The sequence below is a fragment of the Myotis brandtii genome, unplaced genomic scaffold (assembly GCF_000412655.1).
Source record: "Myotis brandtii unplaced genomic scaffold, ASM41265v1 scaffold125, whole genome shotgun sequence".
In the NCBI taxonomy this organism is placed as follows: Eukaryota; Metazoa; Chordata; class Mammalia; order Chiroptera; family Vespertilionidae; genus Myotis; species Myotis brandtii.
In genome coordinates this window covers 6143252-6166519 of record NW_005354385.1, presented here as the reverse complement: position 1 = coordinate 6166519, position 23268 = coordinate 6143252, and the positions used below count along the sequence as shown (strand labels likewise).

The following is a 23268-nucleotide window of genomic DNA, read 5'->3' as shown; positions in this document are numbered from 1 at the left end:
AACACTTGTTATGTGCCATGCATTATGCCAGATCTGGGAAGAGCAAATGTGACTAAGACAATGTATCTTACACACGAGCAAACTGAAAGAGGAAACAGATGGTTAAAATACTCCTTGATAGGGGAAGTATGAGCAAAGAGGTGGGGTATTAAGAAAGAGGGGTAGAGAGTAAGAAGTGTCTGAGAAGACATCTCAGAAGTTTTATTTGAGCTGGTTCTTCAGGGCAGACAAGAATGTGCAAAGGCATCAGCATATAGAAAAACACTGTGTGTTTGAGAAACAACTCATTTTTTACAGAGCCTGCTTAGAAAATGGGAGGGGAGACATGGTTTTAGAGCAAGGGAAGAGACTGAGAAAAGTAGATTGAGGTCAGTATGTTAGGGCTCCATGTGTCTTGCTAAAGAGTTCTCCAGAACAGAACCCATGAAATGTTAATTTTAAAAGATACCAAATAGTTGTTACATCCAAAATATTTTCTATGATCAAATAAATTTGGAAATTGTGCATTAAACAATTGGCAGTTTTCTTCACTGCAAGACTTCTTAGAGCTGTTAGGATACAAAGGGCAATGCACGTTTGAAATTCCAAGAGAAACTATTGTAGTATGCAATATTTCTCTTACAGAAAACCTCCTTCTTCCCATAGGATATATCAGGGGATTTGTTTCCCAGGGAACTCACTTTGGGAAATGTTGCTTCGAGCCTAGGAAGCCACTGAAGTATTATAAGCATTTTGGATGTAAAAAAGATCCCAGGTGATAGAAAGACTGGAGAGAGATGGGTCCAGATCAGTCATGGCCAAGTTGTAGAAGAGTTCATTAACATCCCGCCGGCATCATCGTCCATGACTTCTCAGAGCTCCATTTGTCTGAAATGAGGTCATGAGGAAACTTCCATTGGAACCCTTCTGAGGATCAGCCTGAGTAGTCAAGATTGTTGGGTTTGGTTAAAGTTTTTCCTTAAGAAAATTAGCTATGTTGCCCTGGCCAGTGTAGTTCAGTTGATTGAGTTGTCGTCCCATGCACCAAAAGGTAGCCAGTTCCATTCCTGGTCGGGGCACATACCCAGGTTTCGGGTTAGATCCCTGATTGGGGTAGAACTGATTGATGTTTCTCTCTCACACACATCAATGTTTCTCTCTCTCTAAAAAAAATCAATAAAAACATATTAAAGAAAAAGAAAGAAAATTAGCTATGTAGATAATTTCTCTTCCTCACACATATAATTTATTTATTGCATTCTGTATACGTATTATCCAAATATTGGACCTACAGCAGTATATAGTGTGGCTCTCTGCAACCTCCTGGCTGGCTCTGCCTGACCTCTCTGCTCATGACAGAGTGCCCATTGCCCAAGGGTTTAGTGTTATCAAGCAGGTGTGCCTGCCCTCTGCACCTGACAGAAACCACACTTTCATCATTGCTGGTGCAGAGGAAATCAGGCCACGGCATTGCTGAGGTATTTGCACAGAGACTCGAAGTGCCTCGAGGGTTCCTTGTACCAGAGCAGTCTAGTTTACGTCACTGCCTTTTTGCTACTTCAGAAAATATCGTTTTCAGATTTGAAACTTAAAGCAATATAGACTTATTCTAGCATAGCCCTGGCCAGGAGTTAACATTAAACCAGTTTAATGAAAACAACAAATGAAGAATGTACCCCAACAGCCTGAGGCTAAAATTTACTACAATAAAAATAAAATTTAGTTTTTAAACTTCTCTCATAAGAAAAATCTTTTTTTAAAACTGTTTCTGATGTGAGAAAAAAGGGACAGGTATGCTATTATTACGATAACAAATGTAGAATGTAATTTCAGAAAAATGTTGTGAATAAGCCCAATTGTCCAAATTCTTTACAACATGAAACCTTTCAAGTATTAAATAATATCAAAAACAACTGTCTAATACAGATGATGCATCAGTGATTCTGTGAAAAATAAAAAGTTTATGCTTTTAGGCAAAGCCCAAGAGAATAGAGTTACATGAGAGTTTTGAGCATTCATGACCTCACACTCCTTGTCAATCCATTAGATTGTGGGAGGGAGAACTTTTCAATGGGTGACATGAACTTGAATTTATACTAGATTAGCAAAACAAATCATGGGATTCTGGTACAAGCCCTTTTCAGAGAGGATGGTTAGAGCAACACCACCTTTTCTAGGCCACCTTTGAAGTAATTTAAATTAGCCATGTCTACACTTTGTCTACTCTGTAATTTGGACGAGATTACAACATTGTGAGGTCACACCTGTAGCTCAAAATAAAAAGTAAAAAGCAAAACAAGATCATCTCTCTGAAAATTAGTCTAAATCAGACTTGGACGTGACCCAATAAGTTAGATGATTTATAAAATATATATTTAAAAGTCTTTTTTGTATTTCAGAAAGTCACATTATGTTTTTATGGGTAACCTGTTTTGCTTTTAAAAAATACCTGGATTGCTTTAGATATTGACAAAAACTAAATTTTTTGTTTGACCAGATTCATTCATGGATTTGGATAACTTGGCTATTACAGCCACCAAATAGATTTGCATCTAGATGCATTGCAACATTTTAATATATTTGATCTTAGTTTTTTTAAAATAATAGGATAATTTTGCCTCAGAACAGTCCACTGGCCCTAATACTTAAAGTAAGACTTAGCAATATGCTTGTTGTAAGATTAGATGCAGAACATTTAATCAGGGATACAAAAATATGCACATCAGTCAAAACAGGTGAATTGTGGGATTTTTAAAAAGGAGATCTATAAAATATTAATATATAAGTTGATCATTGGTAAAAACATTTCAGTGCAATTTGCTTTCCATGAGATGTTGCTCTGTATATGTGTCTCAGTTGTTTCCTGAATGTGGTTTCAGCTTCTATAGCTAAAATAAATTTCTTTAGGCAAAGCAACAATTAAAATTAACATAGCTATGCCCCTGGCTGGTATGGCTCAGTTGGTTGGAGTGTTGTCCCATACACCAAAAGGTAGCAGGTTAGATTCCCAGTCAGGACACATACCCAGGTTATGGGTTCAATCCCCAGTCAGGGTGCATATGGGAGACAACCATTCAATGTTTCTCTCTCTCTCTCTCTCCCCTCCCCCCTCTCCTTTCCTTTCTAAAATCAATAAAAAAACATACTCTCAGTTAATGATTAAAAACAAACAAACAAACAAAAAATACTTATATAAATAGCTAACTATTAGGGTGAGTGTAAGTAAGAAGCAAATCAAGAGAGCCACCTCAAATTTTCTACCGTTTGGTTTCATGCAAAACTCAAACCATTTCTCTCTCTTTAGAAAAGATCTTAAGTTAGATCAGAATATGTAAATTCCAAATGTTCTGTTTTTCAATATAGACAAGCATCTGAAAGAGGGGTACTATATTTTTTAAATATAAGAACTAATTTTTTTTAAGTAACCATGACTTGTTATCTATTATTTCTCTTTTTAGCGGAAGTACAAAGTGAAATTGAAAGAATCTTTGAGTTGGCAAGATCTTTGCAACTGGTTGTTCTTGATGCAGACACCATCAATCACCCAGCACAACTTATAAAGACGTCTTTAGCACCAATTATTGTTCATGTAAAAGTCTCATCTCCAAAGGTAATTAGCTCATCTCCAGCTTAAGGTTTAGCAGCTCTTTTGTTTTTTCCTCTGTGCTTTTTTGTTCATGTGCAAGGAGAATGTCTTGTGTAAACCCTTTTTAATGAGCACAGTTTTAATTCCCACAGTTTGTAAAGGTTCTAGAAGTTCTGAGATAGCAAGTAAAAAATAGTCCATTTCTTCAAAAAGCCCACAGTCTATTGTGGCAGTTATGCAGGAATATAAGAGAAACAAAAACTAAGAAAGGTGAGGAAAAGTTAACTGGCTTTTCAGAGACTTTGGGTTCTATTTTGGTAAATTTCTTGGGTAATATTGATTCTTGTATCACCTATATTTTCTCCCCAGTTGAGAGAGTACATAGTTCTGGAAAGGTATCTAGATTTATCATATATAAAGTCAAACATCACCATATAAAATGTCTTATGGAAACATTGCAGACCCTTACATTTGTGGTTAGGTTGGATTCTTCAAGGAATATAATTATTCTGTGATTACGCACATGGGATATTTGCCATGTATCTTCAGGCCACCAGGGGAGAGAAAAATGAAAGTGAGACAGCCTCAAATTGGTCACTTTTGATTTGGGTGTTCTTTCATTTTTTAAAACTGTTGATAATGTAAAAAGTGATTATAAAATATGCACCCTTGGGAGGTACTACCTTAATAATCAGGTTTTTTTTTCAGTGCCTCCAAGAGTTCATTTTAATTCCAATTCAACTTCCAACCAGAGCAGTAGTCTCCTCTCATGGGTGGAGAATGCCTGCAGGAGCTGGGCTTTCCCCCAGCCCTTCGGATGTCCTCGGCCTTCCATCTCTGGCGCTGGTTCTGCGCGGGATGAGCTTGTCCAAACCAAGCCAGGACCTTTGGGGAAGCATTAGGATGGATTGAAATTTGAAGCACCCTTCACTGCAGTGCAATAGATTTCAACCCCTCTCACCTCCTGTCCCGGTCACCCCCAGTCACCATGGGTTCACAAGTGCAGCAACTGGGGTTCTGGTAGCCATATGTGCTGAAGTATCATAGTACACTAGTACTATTTTTGGGAGAGGGTCCTGTTTCAGCTACAAAAAAGTTAAAGGAGAGTAGACTATATGGCAAAATGCAGTTATAGCAGTGCTCAAAAGACAGATATATCACTGGTTATATGTGGCCATATACCAGTACAAATGTTTTGCTTAGCTTTCTATCAAGAAATCGTCTTATCAATGTAAAATTAAACTAGGATGCCTCAATAATTACTATTGACAAAAGGACCCAATATATATAAATGACTCTGATATTTATCTGACATTGAGATAGTGAACCAAAATATGACAACTGATTTTGGACAATAAATGACCTGGTACAGATCAGTTCCTCCACTTTTGCAGGACTCTCTTTGAAATCTCTGGGTATAATCCAGGGTGGGAACTCAAGATCCCACCCAGACCTCACATGGAACAAAAATAGGATAAACATATCAAATCCATTATAAGTGAAAGTCAGTGTAAGTGGATGATATCATCACAGAGTTGATATATGTGATTTGTCACTTTGTGTTTTCTCTCTATTCATACTCAGTGCTAAACAGACTATTAAAGGGGCCTTGGTTTATTTGATTTTCTTTCAACTCATTGACGGTATCTCAGATCTGTGTCTTCTTCCATCAGGTTTTACAGAGGTTGATTAAATCTAGAGGAAAGTCCCAAAGTAAACACTTAAATGTGCAACTGGTGGCAGCTGATAAACTTGCACAGTGCCCTCCAGTAAGTACAATCATTTTTGGTCTTAATCATTCTTGATTAGTTAAGAAGGGGTAGTGTTTCTTTCTATATTAGCACTAGAGGCCCGGTGCATGAAATTTGTGCATGGGCGGGGGGGTCCCTCAGCTCAGCCCGGCCTGCACCCTCTCCAATCCAGGACCCCTCAGGGGATGTCCGACTGCCTCTTGCAATCCAGGACCGCTGGCTACTAACTGCTTGACTGCCTGATCGCCCCTAACCCCTCTGCCTGCCTGACTGATCGCCCCTAACCACCTCTGCCTGCCTGCGTGATCACCCCTAACTTCTCCCCTACCAGCCTGATCGCGTCTAACTGCTCCCCTGCTGGCCTGATCACCCCTAACTGCCTCTGCTTCACCCTGCACCTGGGACCCAGGATTTCCTCCTCCGTCCAGTCACAGGCACCCGGGAACTGGGCTTCCCTCCCTCTGTCTGGCTGCAGGCACCCAGGACCAGGGCTGGCTTTGCCCAGGCCGGCCACAGCTGCAGGCACCCGGGACCACGGGGCGGGCAGCTTGTCTCTCTCCCAGGCTGCAGCCTCAGGCGCTGGTGCCTGGGACTGTGGGGCGGGCAGCTTGTCCCTCTCCTAGGCCGCAGGCACAGCCGCTGGCACCTGGGGCCGCTGGCACCTGAGACCTCAGGGCAGGCGGCTTGTCCATCTGCCAGGCCGCAGCCTGGCTGGTCCCCATTCTTCTCTCACAAGCTCATTTGTGCCTGGCTGGCCCCCTTTCCTCTCTCCTAGTGTTGAGTGTCTGAGCCATTATGGCGTGACAACCATTTGCATATTAGCTCTTTATTATATAGGATTGTCGTTTTTATTCTAGATTGATGGTGAGGGTGGTATGTTATCATAAACCTGAGGAATTTCTTGGAACAAACTGATGCTGCCGTGTTGGCTACACTCAGGCATCCAGAACTGGGTGGTGTCTGCCATGTAATAAAAAACGAACTTAGTGTCCCATGTCTAATGTCCTTAACTGCTACCTTGATTACTTGGCCAATTCAGCAAACTACTGAGTCAATGTGTATGCTTTTATGAGAAGAAAACCTACTGATTTGACTTTCCATTTCTTTTCTGCCTGAAAGTTCTGATAGGCATAAAAGATGGTTGAGAATTTATTGGAACTAGAAGAGCCCTGTGGCTAGAGCAGATGAAGAGGTCAGGGTTAAGTAAGGTGAAAAGCCATATTATGGCAGCGTTTCTCCTAGTGCCACTGCCAGGAAACAGCTGCTGAGTTGGAAGCCAAGCAAATGGTGGGAGGGGTTGGGGGGAGGTAACAGCTATCATGTGGGTCACCAGTGGTTGGTCAGTGTCTACACCTGCCCAGCTGACTTACTATTTCTGTGCCTGTGTTTCTCTAAAGGAAATAACTTTTTTCTACTGATTTGATTCACTAGATTTATACTCGTGTAAGGATTGTTTATGCTCTGAAGAAGCTTAAAATTCAATTCAGATGTTTACAGAGCACAGACTATGGCCTGGCCAACATGGCTCAGTTGGTTGTCCCATGCACCAAACAGTTGCCAGTTTGATTCCCAGTTGAGGCACATACCTGAGTTGCAAGTCCAATCCCTGCAGCCAATTGATGTCTCTCTCTCTCTGTCTCTGTCTCTGTCTCTGTCTCTCTCTCCGCCTTCCTCTCTGTCCTCTCTGTCCATGGGTGAAGATTAAAAATAAAAAGTACAGACTCTAGAGCCAGATTGCCTGAGTTCAAGTCCACTGTAGTCCACACTAGGATTACATCCCTAATTATGTAATCTTCGGCATGTATCTACCTCATTGGGTTTGTGTAAAGACTCAATGAGTGAGTATGTGGTGAAGCTCTTAGAACGTGCCTGGCACAAGATAAGCACCATCTAAGTGTTTCTGTTATAATTACTGGATGTACATGTGCTGGGCCATGCCTCAGTCAAGCTCTAGGACCTGTGCCCATCTGGTTTACTATTGTATCTCAAGCTCCTACATAGTAGGCCCACAAGAAATATTTAGTAATATTTATACAATAAGAGTATTAGTGAAATTTATGCCATAAGAGTAATAAAATGTCTCTAATCCTTATAGTTACCTAGTAAGATAAGCATTATTATCCCCATTATATAGGTGAGATAACTGAAGACAGAGAGGTGAAATGGTTCTCTAAGGTCACACAACAAATTAGGATTAGATTTATGATTTATCTGGTTCCAAAACCAATTTCCTCCCCCTCACAACCCCACCCAACTATACACACACACATACACACACGCGCGCGCGCACATGCAACATGCAGCTGGTTACCTGCCTGCAGATAATTTGGATAACTTGGAGTCTGGAGTGCTATGTTAAGAAGTCTAACTTCACATTGTCTACTGATGAAGCCCATGTACATAGTGGAATATATGATTAAAGCACCGAGCAAATATAGAAGAATGTATTACCCAGTTGAAGGATGCTGACCTTTACTGATCAGCAACCAAAAGCCAGGAACTATGCTATTGTTTCCAACTTTTAGAACAATCTTATAAGGGTAATTTTATCAGTTGGGGTCTTCTGGGAAGCAGAGACCTAAATGGAATTAGAGCCGCAGATTGATTGAGAAAATGCCTCTGTGAGATTAAAGGGAACCAAGAAGGAGAGCCTTCAGACCTGCTGCAGCTCTGGCCCTGGGAAGGGAGAAGGGGAAGGGGAGAATGGGAAGGGGGAGCCTCAGACTGTGATGCAGCTTTGAGACATCTCAGTCACCTAGATGTGGATCCCCAGAGAAAAGGTTGCCCATTAGAGTGTTACAGAAAAACCAGAGAAGAACCAAGCAACGCGCAGTGGTTCTCAACCTTCCTAATGCCGCGACCCTTTAATACAGATCCTCATGTTGTGACCCAACCATAAAATTATTTTCATTGCTACTTCATAACTGTAATTTTGCTACTGTTATGAATCCTAATGTAAATATCTGATATGCAGGATGTATTTTCAGGGGTCGCGACCCACAGGTTGAGAACCGCTGGTAGAGAGATGGAGTTACATTTATTATTACGCTTGGGCCCAGAGGAAAATGTCTCTCAAATTCTGGGCGAAATCACACAGGAAGTTTCCCGTATTTATACCATTCCACCTTCTTTGTCTCCCAAATATGGGGTTTTTCCAGTTCCCTTTGCAAGTTCTTAAAGGGCCCTAAGTGCTGGGGCTTTGAGACCTCGACCAAAGGCTTGGCCTGACGCCAGCACTGATAACTTTGTCTGGAGATGGTTTAATAGCCTCTCTGAAATGGGAGTAGTCTTATTTTCCTTATTATTTAAGCCAGCAAGCATTTACAGAAGCCAGAAATAGCAGGGTTAAAATTTCAAACAGCAGTTTTTATATAAGATGGATGCTTCAAGAGGAGTCTCATGTTGGGAGAAATATCCCGGCTCTAGTCCCCCTGATGCGCTCCAGCATTGACAGGCAGCAGCCTGGGGAGCAGGGCCTCAGTTTGAATGCTGTGGTGGATGCTGAAGGTGCAGCAACCCAAGTGTGTCTGCTGCCTACACTCATCATGGCAGGTTCCAACTCAAGGGGAAATCTGAGCATGCACCTCTATGACTGCCCTAGCGAATAACATTATCCTCACTTTCTAGAAGAGAAAGCTCAGTCCCTGGGTAAGAAACTTGTTGGAGGTAGGAATTCGTAAATGAGCCCGAAGATCCAACCCTAGATCTGTCTGACTCTAACTTCCGTGCACCATGCCACTCTACCTTTACACGTAGCTGTGTGATGTAGCTGAATCTTCTGATCCCCAACATGGACATGCAAGAAATAGTCCATTTTCTATTTTGACCCCATCCCACTGGGCAGGCAGGATATTTACCAATGCTTGAAGCCACCCTAATCCAGAGCAGAACAAAGACCCCAAGTCATAAGTGGGGGGTTGGTGAGGAAGTTGAAGGGAGTGAGGGGGAGCATTCCAAACCTGAAAACCATTCACCGGTGCATGTGATCCTCAGGGAAGGATGCTCTGCTGCATCAGCCCTCATGTGGAACAGGGGGCCTTTGGCAAGGCAGGGAGACACACAGCCCCTCCTCTCTGGGACATTGGCAAGGGAGCTCCCTTTTCTCTCTCTCTGAGGGAGGGGACTTGTCTTCCTCTCTTCCCCTCTTGTTGCTATTAAAGGAACTTCCTCTCTGCTTTGGTTGTACTAAAAGCACCCCCACTTTCTTTTGTTTCCAGAGGTAGTTAGCAAAATCTCTCCAACCCATTTACGCTTTTGGGAAACAAAACCCAGCGGGGGGGTGGGGGGGGGATGGAGAGCTGGCAATTTCCTGCCATGACCCCCATCCTTCCCACCCCCACCTCACGCCAGACAAGGGAGAACAGACCTGCCACCTGCTTGAATGGTAGACAAGAACAGGAGAAAATACAAAAGGAAAATCACAGATTAGTATCTCAAAACTTGTTTGCCATGTCTACTTTCACAAAGGCTGTAAGGAAGGCTGGTTCTGTGAGGCCCAGAGGGTGGTGCTGAGATCAGTGGGAGTTTCCAGGAGCAGGTCTGAGTGGACTTGAGAGCAGTGAGGCCAGTCTAATTTCACTTGGCAGTGGTCACTTTGACCCACTAAGAGGAAGGCATTTCACAAGTCCGCCCAAATGCAAATACTGAAAACAATAGGCTGGCTTTCTAAGTAGTGAGCTCCTTGTCTCAGGGGTGAGGGTGGAGTAGGCTGTGTGAACAGATGTCAGAAATATTGTGAAAGGAATCTCCTCTGGTGAAGGCTATGGATATGGGCTAAGGGAATAGGCTAAGATATAGATATTGTATCTAAGATTCCTGCTTTACTCTCCAAGACTCTGATTCTATCTAGATTTTGAAAGTGACCAGCATAGAGATATTATTGAACCCATATGGGCTAAGGAGCCCAGGGAAGAGGAGAGTATAAGATCCATCAAGTCAGATGATATCTTCATTGGTTCGGAGCATCATTCAGATCAGAAATTTCTCCAGTCACATGTTATTGGCGGGAAGGTCTCCATGTCCCAACCTGTTGCTGGTGGCAGTAGGCTTCTTGCGATGTTATGAGGAAAGGAATTTTCTGAGACTCGCATGGGAGAATAAATAATATTTATTTACATGGTACAGACTCCTGAGTTTCCAAGGTGCCCTCTCCCTCTGTCCCACCACGGAAGTCCAGCTGTGTCCCTACAAGAGCTAGGATTAAAGCCATTTCCCAGATTAATGTCTACTCCATATTTGCACAGTCCAGTCCTGCATCAGGCTAGCTTAGCTTGTGTTTCCAGCTGTAATCCATTACGTGTAGTGTCCACATGGCTGTGGGCCATGCAGCTTCTAGGGCTACATGGCTATGGGGGGAACATGGGCAAGTGCAAGAAAGCAAGAGCAAAGCCAGAGGAACAAGAGAGAGAGAATTCCTTTGTCTACATGCGAATTTTAACCTTCTAAGATTTCTCAGGCTTGCAGTGGTTCCACCCCCTCTAGCCAATTATCTTTGTTTTCAGGTTAGACAGACAGACAAGTACCTCCCCTACATCACCCCAACTTCACTGCCCATGCACCCATCTTCCCCTTTGTCAAATCTTTCCCCCAGTGATCTGCAGGGAATGGACTGGTGGTGCCCTGGGAGAGTAAAGTTGCAGCTTCCTGGTGAAGCTGCCTGGATGACCATGGATGTCTGGCCTTCCCTTTGTTTTCTTCCTATCGTTAATATTAATAACTAGCTAGTTTCAACAGTAACAACCACGTGGGCATGTCTGAGGACATGGTATCCATGTCTCCATGTGGTTAAACTACACAGACTCCAAATACTTAGTCCTCTCAGTTCCATGTGGCTCATCTGCAGTTAACCCTCTTGGCAAGAATTAAAATACATTCAGCAAACATTAGTTAAGCATTAGATTGGTACCTCACAAGGTGTGAGGGATACAGTGGCATGTTCTTGCCTTCAAAGAGTATATAGACTAACAAGATTACAGTTTGTTAAGTCAACTCTTGGCAAACAATTTGGTAGGTGATACAACTCATGGATTAAAGAGAGATTTAGATTAGGGGTCCTCCACCTCAGCACTATTGATATTTTAGGCTGGATAATTTTTTGTTGGCAGTCCTGTGTGTTGTGAGATGTTCAGTGGCATCCCTGGCCATTAGCAACCCTCAAGTGTGACACATGCCCCCTAAGGGAAAAAATCACTCCAGGTTGAAAACCACTGGATTAGATTAATAGCACAAGTTTGGGGTAATAATGTTATAAGAATTCTCAGTAAGTTATTCCTTGAGATACATGTTAGGTGAATTGAACTTGTTTTTTTGCTAATTTGATCTTTCTATAAGAATGAGTTTAACATTTATTCCTAATAATTACTAGAGAAAATACTTGTGTCTTATTAGGGGTGGGGGTGGGGTGATGGATGCGGTTTGGGACTTCATATGAAGATGGAGAAGCAAATGTTTGGTAAATAAATTTTTGCTGAAGCATCTTTAACAATGGGACACAGAGAGGACTTGGATCAAATGGGCCTTGCTGGGTTCCTCCCAGTCCCTCTCACCTGATTTACAGTAAACTAGTTATCTGTGATGATACTTGCCTTCCTGGAGCTGGTCCTCTATCTAAATTCTTTTTAGGCAGCTAAGAGGCAGTTTAAGGATTTAGTGTCTTAAAAATAACCAGCTTAAAATAATCAATATCCCAAAAAGGCATATTTTGGGGTGGTAAACTCTGCTCCCCCTATTTCCTGGGTAAGGCTTCTTCTAAAACTTTTTCATAAATGATCACACAGTAAGTATCTTAGGCTTTGTGGGCCATTTGGTCTTCTTCGCCAAACTACTCAACTCTGCCTCTGTAGCAGGAAAGCAGCATGGGCAATGTGTAAAGGAATCAGAATGTTCCAGTCAAACTTGGTTTATAGGAGCAGGAGGCAGGCTCCATGTAATCAAGCCCAACAAAGTTGCCACCCTTGTTCAATCTAGGACAAAGTCCTAGTTATCGATTTCTGTCCAAACAACTGGTTTTTTTTAGTTCTAGTTATCTATGACTGTTTTAGCTATGACTGTTCTAGTTTTCTATTACTGTGCAAAAATCTACCCCAAAACTTAGTGATTTCAACCAACCACCAGTTGAGTTGGCTGACCTGGTCCCTTAGCTGGGATGACGGGAGGGCTGGGCCCAGCCAGCTCCTCTCCCTCTGTGTGATTTTAGGAACTTTCCATGGGATCTCCTCAACAGGGATATGCGCTTCGTACATGGCAGCTCCCAGGGCTCCAAGAGCAAGTATTCCGCTATCTCAAGCTTAGATACTGTGTTTAGATACTGACACAGCATCACTTCCATGGGTTTCTGCTAGGAGTCACAGAGGCTGCCCAGATTCAAGGAGAGGGGACACACTGTCCATCTCGACATGGAAAGTGTCAAAAAGTTGGTGGCCATTTTTGATCTGCCACAGACAGAAAGGCGAGCTGGGAGGATGGGCTCCTGAGCAGTTCTTCTCTGGAAGAGGGGGGACTCTCCTTTATGCCCACTCGGGATTCACAGAAGAAAAGGTGGGATGCAGGCAGAAAAGAGCCTATGCGATTAGGACCCACAGCCCCTTTCATATAGACCTTTTTATATGAGCCACCTGAATTTGCATTTATAATATACATCTGTGCACTATATTGTTAGATTTCATTTGGCTTCTACCAGGTATTATACCCATTTCCTTTTCAGAGACTTTGAAAATAGTACATTTTAAGAAGGCCAAAGTTCAGATTGCCTCAGTACTATGCGAGCTACATAATGCCTGGTGAGAAAAGCAGATAGGCAGACAATTGAATCTATAAATGAAATGTAATCCTTTAATCCTACTTAGTTACTAGTACAAGCTGGCTTGTGTTACCAGAAGCTGACCCGCGGGCTCTTTGAGCTATATAATTTTTTTCGTGCGTGTAAAATGACATTGATGGCTCTCTCTGCCATAGGGGAGCTCATCTCCTCCACAGTCTTGCAAACTTCTAACATTACAGCAACCATAGTAGTTCTCGTCTATCACCCTTTATTTTCCATTGCTGAATGGACTCAGATTTATTCTATTAAACACAAGAACTCCAAAGCGAATGATAGTGCCCAGTATCCTTGATCGTATTCCTATCTCAGTAGTCATTTTCCGTGGCCCGCTTAGAGTCATTTTACTTAAATTATTTAGAACCGTATGGACTCACCCATCTATTTGAAAGTGCCGTCCCCACTGGTGCGTTCATTATTACGGAGCCTCTGGATGTTCGTAGTTTAACCTTTAACTGCTTTTGAAAAAAGAGAGTAATCGGTTTCAGATGTTCCCTTCATGAAACAAGGCCACGTGGGATCTTGTTTCTCTCGGTCCAATGGAGACTATGCTTGCTGCCCGGACTCAGCCACCCAACTTGGGTGTAGGGATAGCTCACTCCCACCAGTGCTCCTTACAGCATTGGATTAATATGAACTTAAAAACAGTGGATGCATTTTCTGCAGATTGTAACACTGGTTGGGCTTGTTATAATCTTTGAAGGATAAGGATGGACAGAATGGAGCAGTGTGGTGAGGAAATGTGCTTGGGTACATAATGAATGTCACAGATGATTAAAGAGAGAAGCTAGAAGGGCTCAAGGTCACTAATGTTCCTTGCCTTCATGTTTTCCCCAGCAAATAGTGGCAAGAATCCTGATTGTCTTTCCAATTTAGCTCATTGAAGTGGAAACTGCTAGCGCCCCATAATATTGGTAGACCTCCTCCAGGGGTGGGGAACGTCCGGCCTGTGGGCCCTATAAGGCCCTCAAAATCATTTGCTTTGGCACTGCCAAGGCATTAGGGGTAAGTTAATTAAATGTTTGACCAAATATAGCAGGCTTATTTTTAAGTTGATAATTTTGTATGGCTCGGGAATTATGTTATAAATATCCAAATGGCCCTCGGCAGAAAAAAGGTTCCCACCCCTGTAACCTTGGAAAATCCCTTTAACTCACAGTCCAGTTTCCTATTACTAGTTGACTCAGGACTTAAAAAAAAGCATTAGTAATATAAAGTAGTTTTGAGCCCTAGCTGGTTTGGCTCAGTGAATAGAGCATCAGCCTGCGGACTGAAGGGTCCCGGGTTCGATTCTGGGTCAAGGGCACAATGCCTGGGTTGTGGGCTTGATTCTCAGTTGGGGGCATGCAGGAGGCAGCCAATCAATGATCCTATCTCATCATTGATGTTTCTATCTCTCTCTCCCTCTCCCTTCCTCTCTGAAATCAATAAAAATATATATTTTTTTAAAAAGAATGTAGTTTTGATATGAAAGAAACACTGGTTGGCTATTTTGTAATCAGCATTACATGTTGGCCATTCAGCCATTTCATTTTACTGAATGGTATTTGGCAGTCTTTTTTTTTCTTTTTTTTCCTCTCTTAATGGTGGCAGCAGTTTCAGGATCTTTATACACTGAGTGTCCAGATTATTATGAGAACCTGACATTTGTAGGCAAATTAGCTATAATTTTGTGCTGAAGTTGCTAGAGGGCCAGACCATTATAAATAGGGAAGCAGGTAGTTTACCAGGACAGTAGAAGTGATTTTTTTCTGAAGATATGGGTAAACAACGCGATTTAACAGCCTTTGAACGTGGGATATATATAGTATTTCAATAGCAAGGAAATAAACATATTCTTACCTCTATTCTTTCTTTCTCCACTTAGAAATAGGAAAGTTGTCCCACATGCGGTTTTATGTATGTACAATAAATAGATGTAAAGCAATGCTTAGATAGTGGAAGAATTTGCATATATTTAACCTCCTAAATAGCTAATATTCAGTAAGGCACCAACTTTTGTTTTAAAAAAAAAGTTACAATTCAACTGCAAAGATAACTCCTAAGTTTCATAAACTTTTTGTTTAAAATGTTCAGTAGCAATTTCCTAGATAAAACATATTAGAAATTATGTTAGTCTGTGTGAGATTCTCCCCTTTATGCTAGAAAATATGTGCTTCATAGTTATAAGGAAAGACTTGCCCACTCCCTCTCTATATCTTCCCTCCCAAAAGAATGTGAAAGAAATAAGTGGAACCTGCTCTAATCCTCAATGTAGGACCTAAAAAGTGCTCTGTCTTCTGTAAAAACTTGGATAACCCACCATCGCAGTTCTTCCCAGATTTTCCAGCTTTGGGCATTGATAGTCCCAAGGATCACTCAGTCCTGAGCAAATAAGATGGTTGGCTGTCTTACTTCAGGCACCCTCCCTAGGAAGGTTTGTGATGCTCTATGAGTAGAGAGCTGGAAAGGTCATTAAGTACTTGCAGTTTTTATAGAAAGACATTGCAGATCTTCATTTCCACTTTATTCAGCTTCAGTCGTTCCCTTTCCTTCTTTCCTACCATTTTTGTTCTCTGAACCACTGGATGAGCTAAAGGCATGTTTTTCACTCTTGTCACCTATAACGCTTTAGTTTTTAATTTTTCTGAAAGAGCTTATCCAGGAAAGGGTTGATTTTTTTAATGGTTTGTTTCGACTCCTTTATTCACTTCTTATGAACTTCAGTGGCCCCGTTATTTCTGTCCATTTCAGCTGAAGGAAATGTCCTATTGTTATTGGGGAAGTTGAGGTATCCCTTTCCCCACTGAGTGCTGGGGGTGGAGTCCTAACGATATCTCGAGAAAAAGAATTCTCTGAGGCTCCCACAGGAGAATGGGTGATTTTTTTGTGTGGAATTATATCTCTGGGCTTCCAAAGTCCCATTTCCCTTACTCCAGTCCTGGAAGAAGTGTAGCCGGGTTTTAGTAAGGTTAAAAACAAAGCCAGTGTCCAGAGTTTCCATTCTGTGTTGCAGTCGGGTCCAGTTCAGCATCAGGCTAGTTACATTCATTAGTCCATTGTGAGTGGGGATCCACATGGCCACGGGCCACACGGGGGAATGTCAGAGCCCCACAAGCCAGAAGTCAGCTGAGAACACAAGACCAACAAAAGAGAAAACTCCTTTGTTTAGGGGATTAAATATCCCAAATTTCACACCCTTACAGTAGCCACACCCATTCTGGACCATGACCTATTCTCAGGTGTGACTGACAACAAGCAGCTTTGATCATCCCCCCAACTTTACTGGGCATGCGTCTGTCTCCCCCCTGTCCAGTCCCTTCCCCCAGCGATCTGCCGGGAATAGATTAGTGGCTCCCTGGAAAGTGTAAATAAAGCTTTAACCTCCTGATGAAGCTGTCCAAATGACATGCCTGTAATATTTGGCCTTCCATGTTACTAATAACTAGAGGCCTGGTGCACGAAATTCATGCACTCAGGGTGGGCGGCGTTCCTCAGCCTGGCCTGTGCCCTCTCACAGTCCAGGAGTCCTCGGGGGATGTCCGACTGACGGCTTAGGCCCTTAGCACTGCAGCAGAGGCAGAAGAGGCTCCTGCCACCACCGCTGCACTCACCAGCCGTGAGCCCAGCTCAGGGCTTCTGGCTGAGTGGCACTCCCCCTGTGGGAGTGCACTGACCACCAGGGGGCAGCTCCTGCATTGAGCGTCTGCCCCCTGGTGGTCAGTGCACATCATAGTGACCGGTTGTTCCACTGTTTGGTTGATTTGCATATTAGCCTTTTATTATATAGGACTAGTTTAATTACAACAGTATCACTGTCATCGGATGTCAAAGGTGTTTGCTGAAGTAGTGCTTTGAAACAGCCCAGCATTACCCTTATCTCAGGCAGTCACCGATGGCATGACATCACAGAGTGAGTAACTATTCATGGCCTGTGACTGTCCCATTACTCACACCCTCTTCTGCTGATTAGGCAGCCCTCTGAATCCGTATCCCACGCTGGAGGCCTCACTACTGCACAGTAAGAAGCTAACTAGACTTGAACCTTTACATTTATGAAAAAATAGACAAAGCTGGTTTGCATAATTCATTGGGCTGCTTCTCTTTGAATTTCATGTATAATTTAAAAATTTCTTCCTATTATTCTCACTTTCTAACACTGGTCTAATCATTTTTCTAAACAGTTCAAAAGGAAAATTGTCATAGATATACAGCCTGTAAAATTCTTCTTTGTTGAAAGTAAGTCACGTTGTCAGTATTTCATTCAGAAGCTGAAATTTGCTTTCCTCTGTGCTTTTGAAAACCTGAAAGCAGTTTCAATTCACCTTGCATCCTATACCTGTCTTTTTTAGCAATGCAAATACATAGTTTCCTAGAAATGATTGTCTCAAACAAACAGCCATGTGATGATATAGAAAAATTCTATCTATTAGCAAAGAGAAGTACTTTATTAAAATGACTTGTAATTAAGTGTATGTTTAATTGTACCTGCAGCCATGACGATGTAACATGTGGGACAGTCAAGTAGACATAAGCCTCATTCAAACAACATTCTGCAATAGGTGCTGCTTGCCTATCTTTGCCCTCTCTGGGCTTTGCAATCCTGGCTGTGATAGTCAGGGCCCCAGCTCAGGTGTCCCTGGAGAGTTCTTTAACTTGGGACTTTATGAAAGCAAGAAAATGACTTATTGAGACTACACATTGGGGAAAACCCACATTATAGAGTGAGGCCTATGTATTTGAATTACACAATTGACATAAATAAAAGTATATGAATAGCTGACACCAAACAACATACAGTCTAGAATTTGCTGCCAGCTTTAGCCTGGAGTGGCTGACGGAGTGGTCCTTCACTGACCACCAGGGGGCAGCTCCTGCATTGAGCATCTGCCCCCTGGTGGTCAGTGCACATCATAGTGACCGGTTGTTCCACTGTTTGGTTGATTTGCATATTAGCCTTTTATTATATAGGACTAGTTTAATTACAACAGTATCACTGTCATCGGATGTCAAAGGTGTTTGCTGAAGTAGTGCTTTGAAACAGCCCAGCATTACCCTTATCTCAGGCAGTCACCGATGGCATGACATCACAGAGTGAGTAACTATTCATGGCCTGTGACTGTCCCATTACTCACACCCTCTTCTGCTGATTAGGCAGCCCTCTGAATCCGTATCCCACGCTGGAGGCCTCACTACTGCACAGTAAGAAGCTAACTAGACTTGAACCTTTACATTTATGAAAAAATAGACAAAGCTGGTTTGCATAATTCATTGGGCTGCTTCTCTTTGAATTTCATGTATAATTTAAAAATTTCTTCCTATTATTCTCACTTTCTAACACTGGTCTAATCATTTTTCTAAACAGTTCAAAAGGAAAATTGTCATAGATATACAGCCTGTAAAATTCTTCTTTGTTGAAAGTAAGTCACGTTGTCAGTATTTCATTCAGAAGCTGAAATTTGCTTTCCTCTGTGCTTTTGAAAACCTGAAAGCAGTTTCAATTCACCTTGCATCCTATACCTGTCTTTTTTAGCAATGCAAATACATAGTTTCCTAGAAATGATTGTCTCAAACAAACAGCCATGTGATGATATAGAAAAATTCTATCTATTAGCAAAGAGAAGTACTTTATTAAAATGACTTGTAATTAAGTGTATGTTTAATTGTACCTGCAGCCATGACGATGTAACATGTGGGACAGTCAAGTAGACATAAGCCTCATTCAAACAACATTCTGCAATAGGTGCTGCTTGCCTATCTTTGCCCTCTCTGGGCTTTGCAATCCTGGCTGTGATAGTCAGGGCCCCAGCTCAGGTGTCCCTGGAGAGTTCTTTAACTTGGGACTTTATGAAAGCAAGAAAATGACTTATTGAGACTACACATTGGGGAAAACCCACATTATAGAGTGAGGCCTATGTATTTGAATTACACAATTGACATAAATAAAAGTATATGAATAGCTGACACCAAACAACATACAGTCTAGAATTTGCTGCCAGCTTTAGCCTGGAGTGGCTGACGGAGTGGTCCTTTGTCCCCGTGGTGGCCAGTTTCCCCTTCTTCCTGTGTCATCTCTCAGTCAGAGTCTGTGCATGCTCTGTGGGGTAGGGAGGTTCTTGTCCAATCAAGGTCGCACTGCAGTGCTATCGGAGAATGCACCGTTTCTATCAGAGCATTATGGACACTTCTCAGATTCTGTATTTGTAAAGTAACTGTTGAATCTTTACATTAATGGGGGAGGGGCTTTTAATTGCAAGAGACAGAAACTCTCTGAAGTTACTTTCGTGGAAAAGGCGACTTATTGAAGGGATATACATTCATGCAACTATAGCAACTAGCTATTTCCCAGTCTCTCATGGGCCATATGGTTTCTTTCTTCCATTGTGTCTCTGTTTCTCTTTATCTGTTTTGTTCCTCTTACTTTTACAGATAGAATTCTTTGGCTTCCTCATAATTTCCCCTCCCTCATAAGTTCAACTTTCACACGCCTCTCTTGGCCTCCTTCCAAATCCAGAACTTTAAGCTGCAGCTCCAAACATTAACTGACTCAGTCTCTTTATTGTTCAACTTAAAGTCCCAGAGTGACATAGACTATCAAGGACTTTAATACTTGTCTCTCCCACCAGCCTGTATGTCTCTTGAGCATAAGGATATTATCTGCTTTCTTTGCCACTGGATACCCACAATGCCTAGCACAAAATAGTACTGAGTAAATATTTGATAAATTAATAAAACATGCAGAAAACCATCTGAAATCTACTAATAAATGTTCTTGGAGGGAAAGGTTTCCGTGTGAGTTAAATTGGCTTGATCTTCTCAAACACCAGTTGATTGGGATTGAAGTCATCTTATTCAGGGTCAAAATATTCAGTAAAGAATAATATGATGAAAACATTCAAATAGTAAGTGTTGGGGGAGAGATGGTTTCCATGGTGACTTCTGCTTCTAGAAGCCCTCACACTAATGAGTGAGTCAGTTGACTCACCACAAACTCAAAGTCGTCCAGTTGCCATTAACCTGCAATCCAGCCGCAGTATTAGTGCTGATGGCAGTAACCCTGTTTGATTCATTCTCTGAGAGGTTCTTGTTTTGGCAAAAAGAGCTAATAAAAGCAAGTGGGGGGGTGGAGGTGGTGGGACAGAGAAGGTGCAGATCAAGCTGTCATGGCTGGGGTGTGCTTTCACTTAACTATGGAGTGGCCTTTCTCTCTGCCATGGTTTTCTGACTGTCCCTCCAGGGAACCTGTGTCCTGGGTATATTCTGTCTGTGTTCCCGATCACATGCAGTGACAGAGGGGCCGGCCACTCTGCTCCTTGGGGAAGAAGAATGCTTCTTGATTATAGGCCATATGAAGTTGCTACTGCCTGAAGCATGGACACCACATACTTCTTGTGTGACACCCCTCCCCTCCCACAATGAAATATTCCTCATTCTGGTCTTTTTAAAAACAATGTCACAGATTTCACACAATGATCTAAGTAAATGTTATTCCCTTCAACATAGTTACTTGGGGAGATGAAATGTTTAATTCCAAAGACATGGCCATTGTGCAAAACATTTTTAGAACTACTCTTTCAGTACCATTAATTGCTTCTTTCATATTCTGAACTAAGTTTAATTCAACTCTATAGGAAGATATGGATACAGATGGGAATACATTATCTTTTCACTATATTCTACTTATAACCCGTTTATGCTTACCTCATCTTTTTCTTCTAAATAATGAAAACGCTAAATATTTAGTGAGCACTCCCATTTTCATGTCAGTGTCCAATTTTGCCCCTGGTTACCTGTGCAGTTCTTCACTCGACTTTAACTTTAGAAACTGCCAGCACCGCCCCTCAGATCTGATATTTGCTGCTGGATACTAGGAATGCTGTGATCTTCGTGGATAGAGTTTTAGGTTTCATTGCCTAAAGCGTGAGGTATAAATGAAATGGATTCTTCTTGCAGGAAATGTTTGATGTTATACTGGATGAAAACCAGCTGGAGGATGCGTGTGAACACCTGGGCGAGTACCTGGAGGCATACTGGCGTGCTACCCACACAACCAGTAGCACCCCTATGACCCCGCTGCTTGGAAGGAATTTGGGCTCCACAGCTCTCTCACCATATCCCACAGCAATTTCTGGGTTACAGGTATTGCCACTTGCCACTCGTGCTTTTACAACCCGACTTTGATTAAGATTCTATAGCAGGGGTGGGCAAACTTGAGGGCCACAATGGGTTCTTAAACGGGACCGGAGGGCCGGAACAAAAGCATGGATGGAGTGTTTGTGTGAACTAATATAAATTCAAAGTAAACATCATTACATAAAAGGGTACGGTCTTTTTTTTTTTTAGTTTTATTCATTTCAAACGGGCCGGAGTTTGCCCACGGCTGTTCTATAGGGAACTTGATTGGGATGGAGACTGAGATTGTCCTTAATCTGAAGAGGGAACCATGTGTGGGCATTATACATTAAAAAAAATCTCAACTATTATTTAATCATGATCTATCCTAGACAAAGTGGCCCGGAAAGTGGCCCTCTCTCTAGAACTTTGTTCTCTGTTCATTTATAATGGCCTTCCCTTAGGTAACTTAATCCCTCTATGCCCAGACTCTGCCAGGAAACTTAACACCTACTCCGTGCAGCTGTGTGTTATTTCTCCGTGTCACTTCTTAAGGACTGTACAGTAGTGGCAAGCTAAGTCAAAGATTTGGGGGCAGAGGGACCTTTTGGCTGCTCTTAGCGAATCCTGCACCATGGGCTCCGGGGTCCTCTGGCTTGCCCAGTCGTTATAGATTGTGCACACAAGTAGAGCTGCTCTGTTCGGAAACAGGGACAGATCCCTGAGTTTTCTTGGGGTTTGGGGGCCCACCTTGGTCAGTGGCTATGACAAGTGTCCTTGAAGGAAGCTGGGGATGAGCACAAGTTCTCTCCCCCGTGTCCTGGTGCTGCACACAGAGCTAGAAGTGGGAGCCAGAGGTAATGATACAAAGTGAATCCTGCCTTTCTACATCAATTATTATTTACCATTTATCAAGCAGCTGCTGGAATGTGGCCAAAGCCCCAGCTGACTGAGGAACAGGTAGTAGTCAATTGAGCCCTCTTGCATCGTGACTAGTTTTGTAATAATGGGTTATAATGACAGTCATAATTGAAGATCGTGTTGCGTTAACTCTGAGATAAATGGCACTCGCTGAAGTGCTATTATAATGGTATTGCTTTTCTACAAAATTGCATCTTTGTAAGCAGAAAAACTGCCGTACAAATGAATAGCTTTTGAGGCTGGAAATGAACATGGGAAATGTACTACTATAAAATATGCATATATTCTGTATACAGTATATATGTGTGCACCAGGACTATTTCTTGCCTTGTTTCACTGACTGTGTGCTGATCTGAGTGTGGCATTTCCACTGACTCATTTGGGTTGGCTCCAAATTGTACATTGTGAAATGAGAAGTGGATGCATGAAGCAATGTGCTTCTGTAATGTACGTAGAAATGAAATGTTGCACTTTATCTATAAAGACAACACTCTTGATTCATCATCTCTAAGAAATCCACCTAGAGTGGTTCTCCCAGCTTCCCCTGAGTTAATGCGGTGCCCTTCATCCTGTGGCCTATTTCTCCTAGTAACCATGGCCTTTAATTGCTAGACCCCTGCCTGAGATTAAGGCACAGGCTGTGACTGTTGAGTGAGTTTCCTTCTGTGTGAAGGTGAGTGTCTTTTAGAGGAAACGTATCTGGATCTTTGGTTTCATCACGATCCTGTTTCTTAACTGAGGTGACCCCTCCAAGCAGGTAGACACAGCTATGATACGTGTTTTCCTATGATTTGAAGAAAAATGTTGAATAACATTTTCTGAGCCATTAAATAAATGTCTGAAGATAATTTCAATTAATGATGTTAGAGGAATTTAGTTTTTATCTGAAGATAGTTTTACATGACATTTCAGTTGAGGAAGCAAGATTTGTAAATGTATCAATTAGTTGGCTACGTAATTGTATAGTCCTTCAGAAAGAATATTACCTTTATGCAGGGCACGGAAACAAATGCATTATTTTATGAGCACAAATCATGTTATTCTGAACTTTATTTCCGAATAGTAGAATAATCCTCATGTTTACAACAGAATTGGAGTTGTTAGGCCTCCCTAAATATATTGAG

General features: G+C 42.1%; 1 protein-coding gene across 4 annotated transcripts in view; it reads left to right on the top strand.

Annotated features, from left to right (window-relative positions):
• Positions 1 to 23268, top strand: part of CACNB4 (calcium channel, voltage-dependent, beta 4 subunit) — a 232902-nt gene that overhangs the window by 202704 nt on the left and 6930 nt on the right. For all 4 annotated transcript variants that reach the window (XM_005859309.2, XM_014534046.1, XM_014534044.1 and 1 more), the window contains 3 exons: positions 3438 to 3589; positions 5239 to 5334; positions 21065 to 21250. In XM_005859309.2, the coding sequence (XP_005859371.1) occupies positions 3438 to 3589; positions 5239 to 5334; positions 21065 to 21250 (434 nt within the window). The remainder of the gene's footprint in view (positions 1 to 3437; positions 3590 to 5238; positions 5335 to 21064; positions 21251 to 23268) is intronic.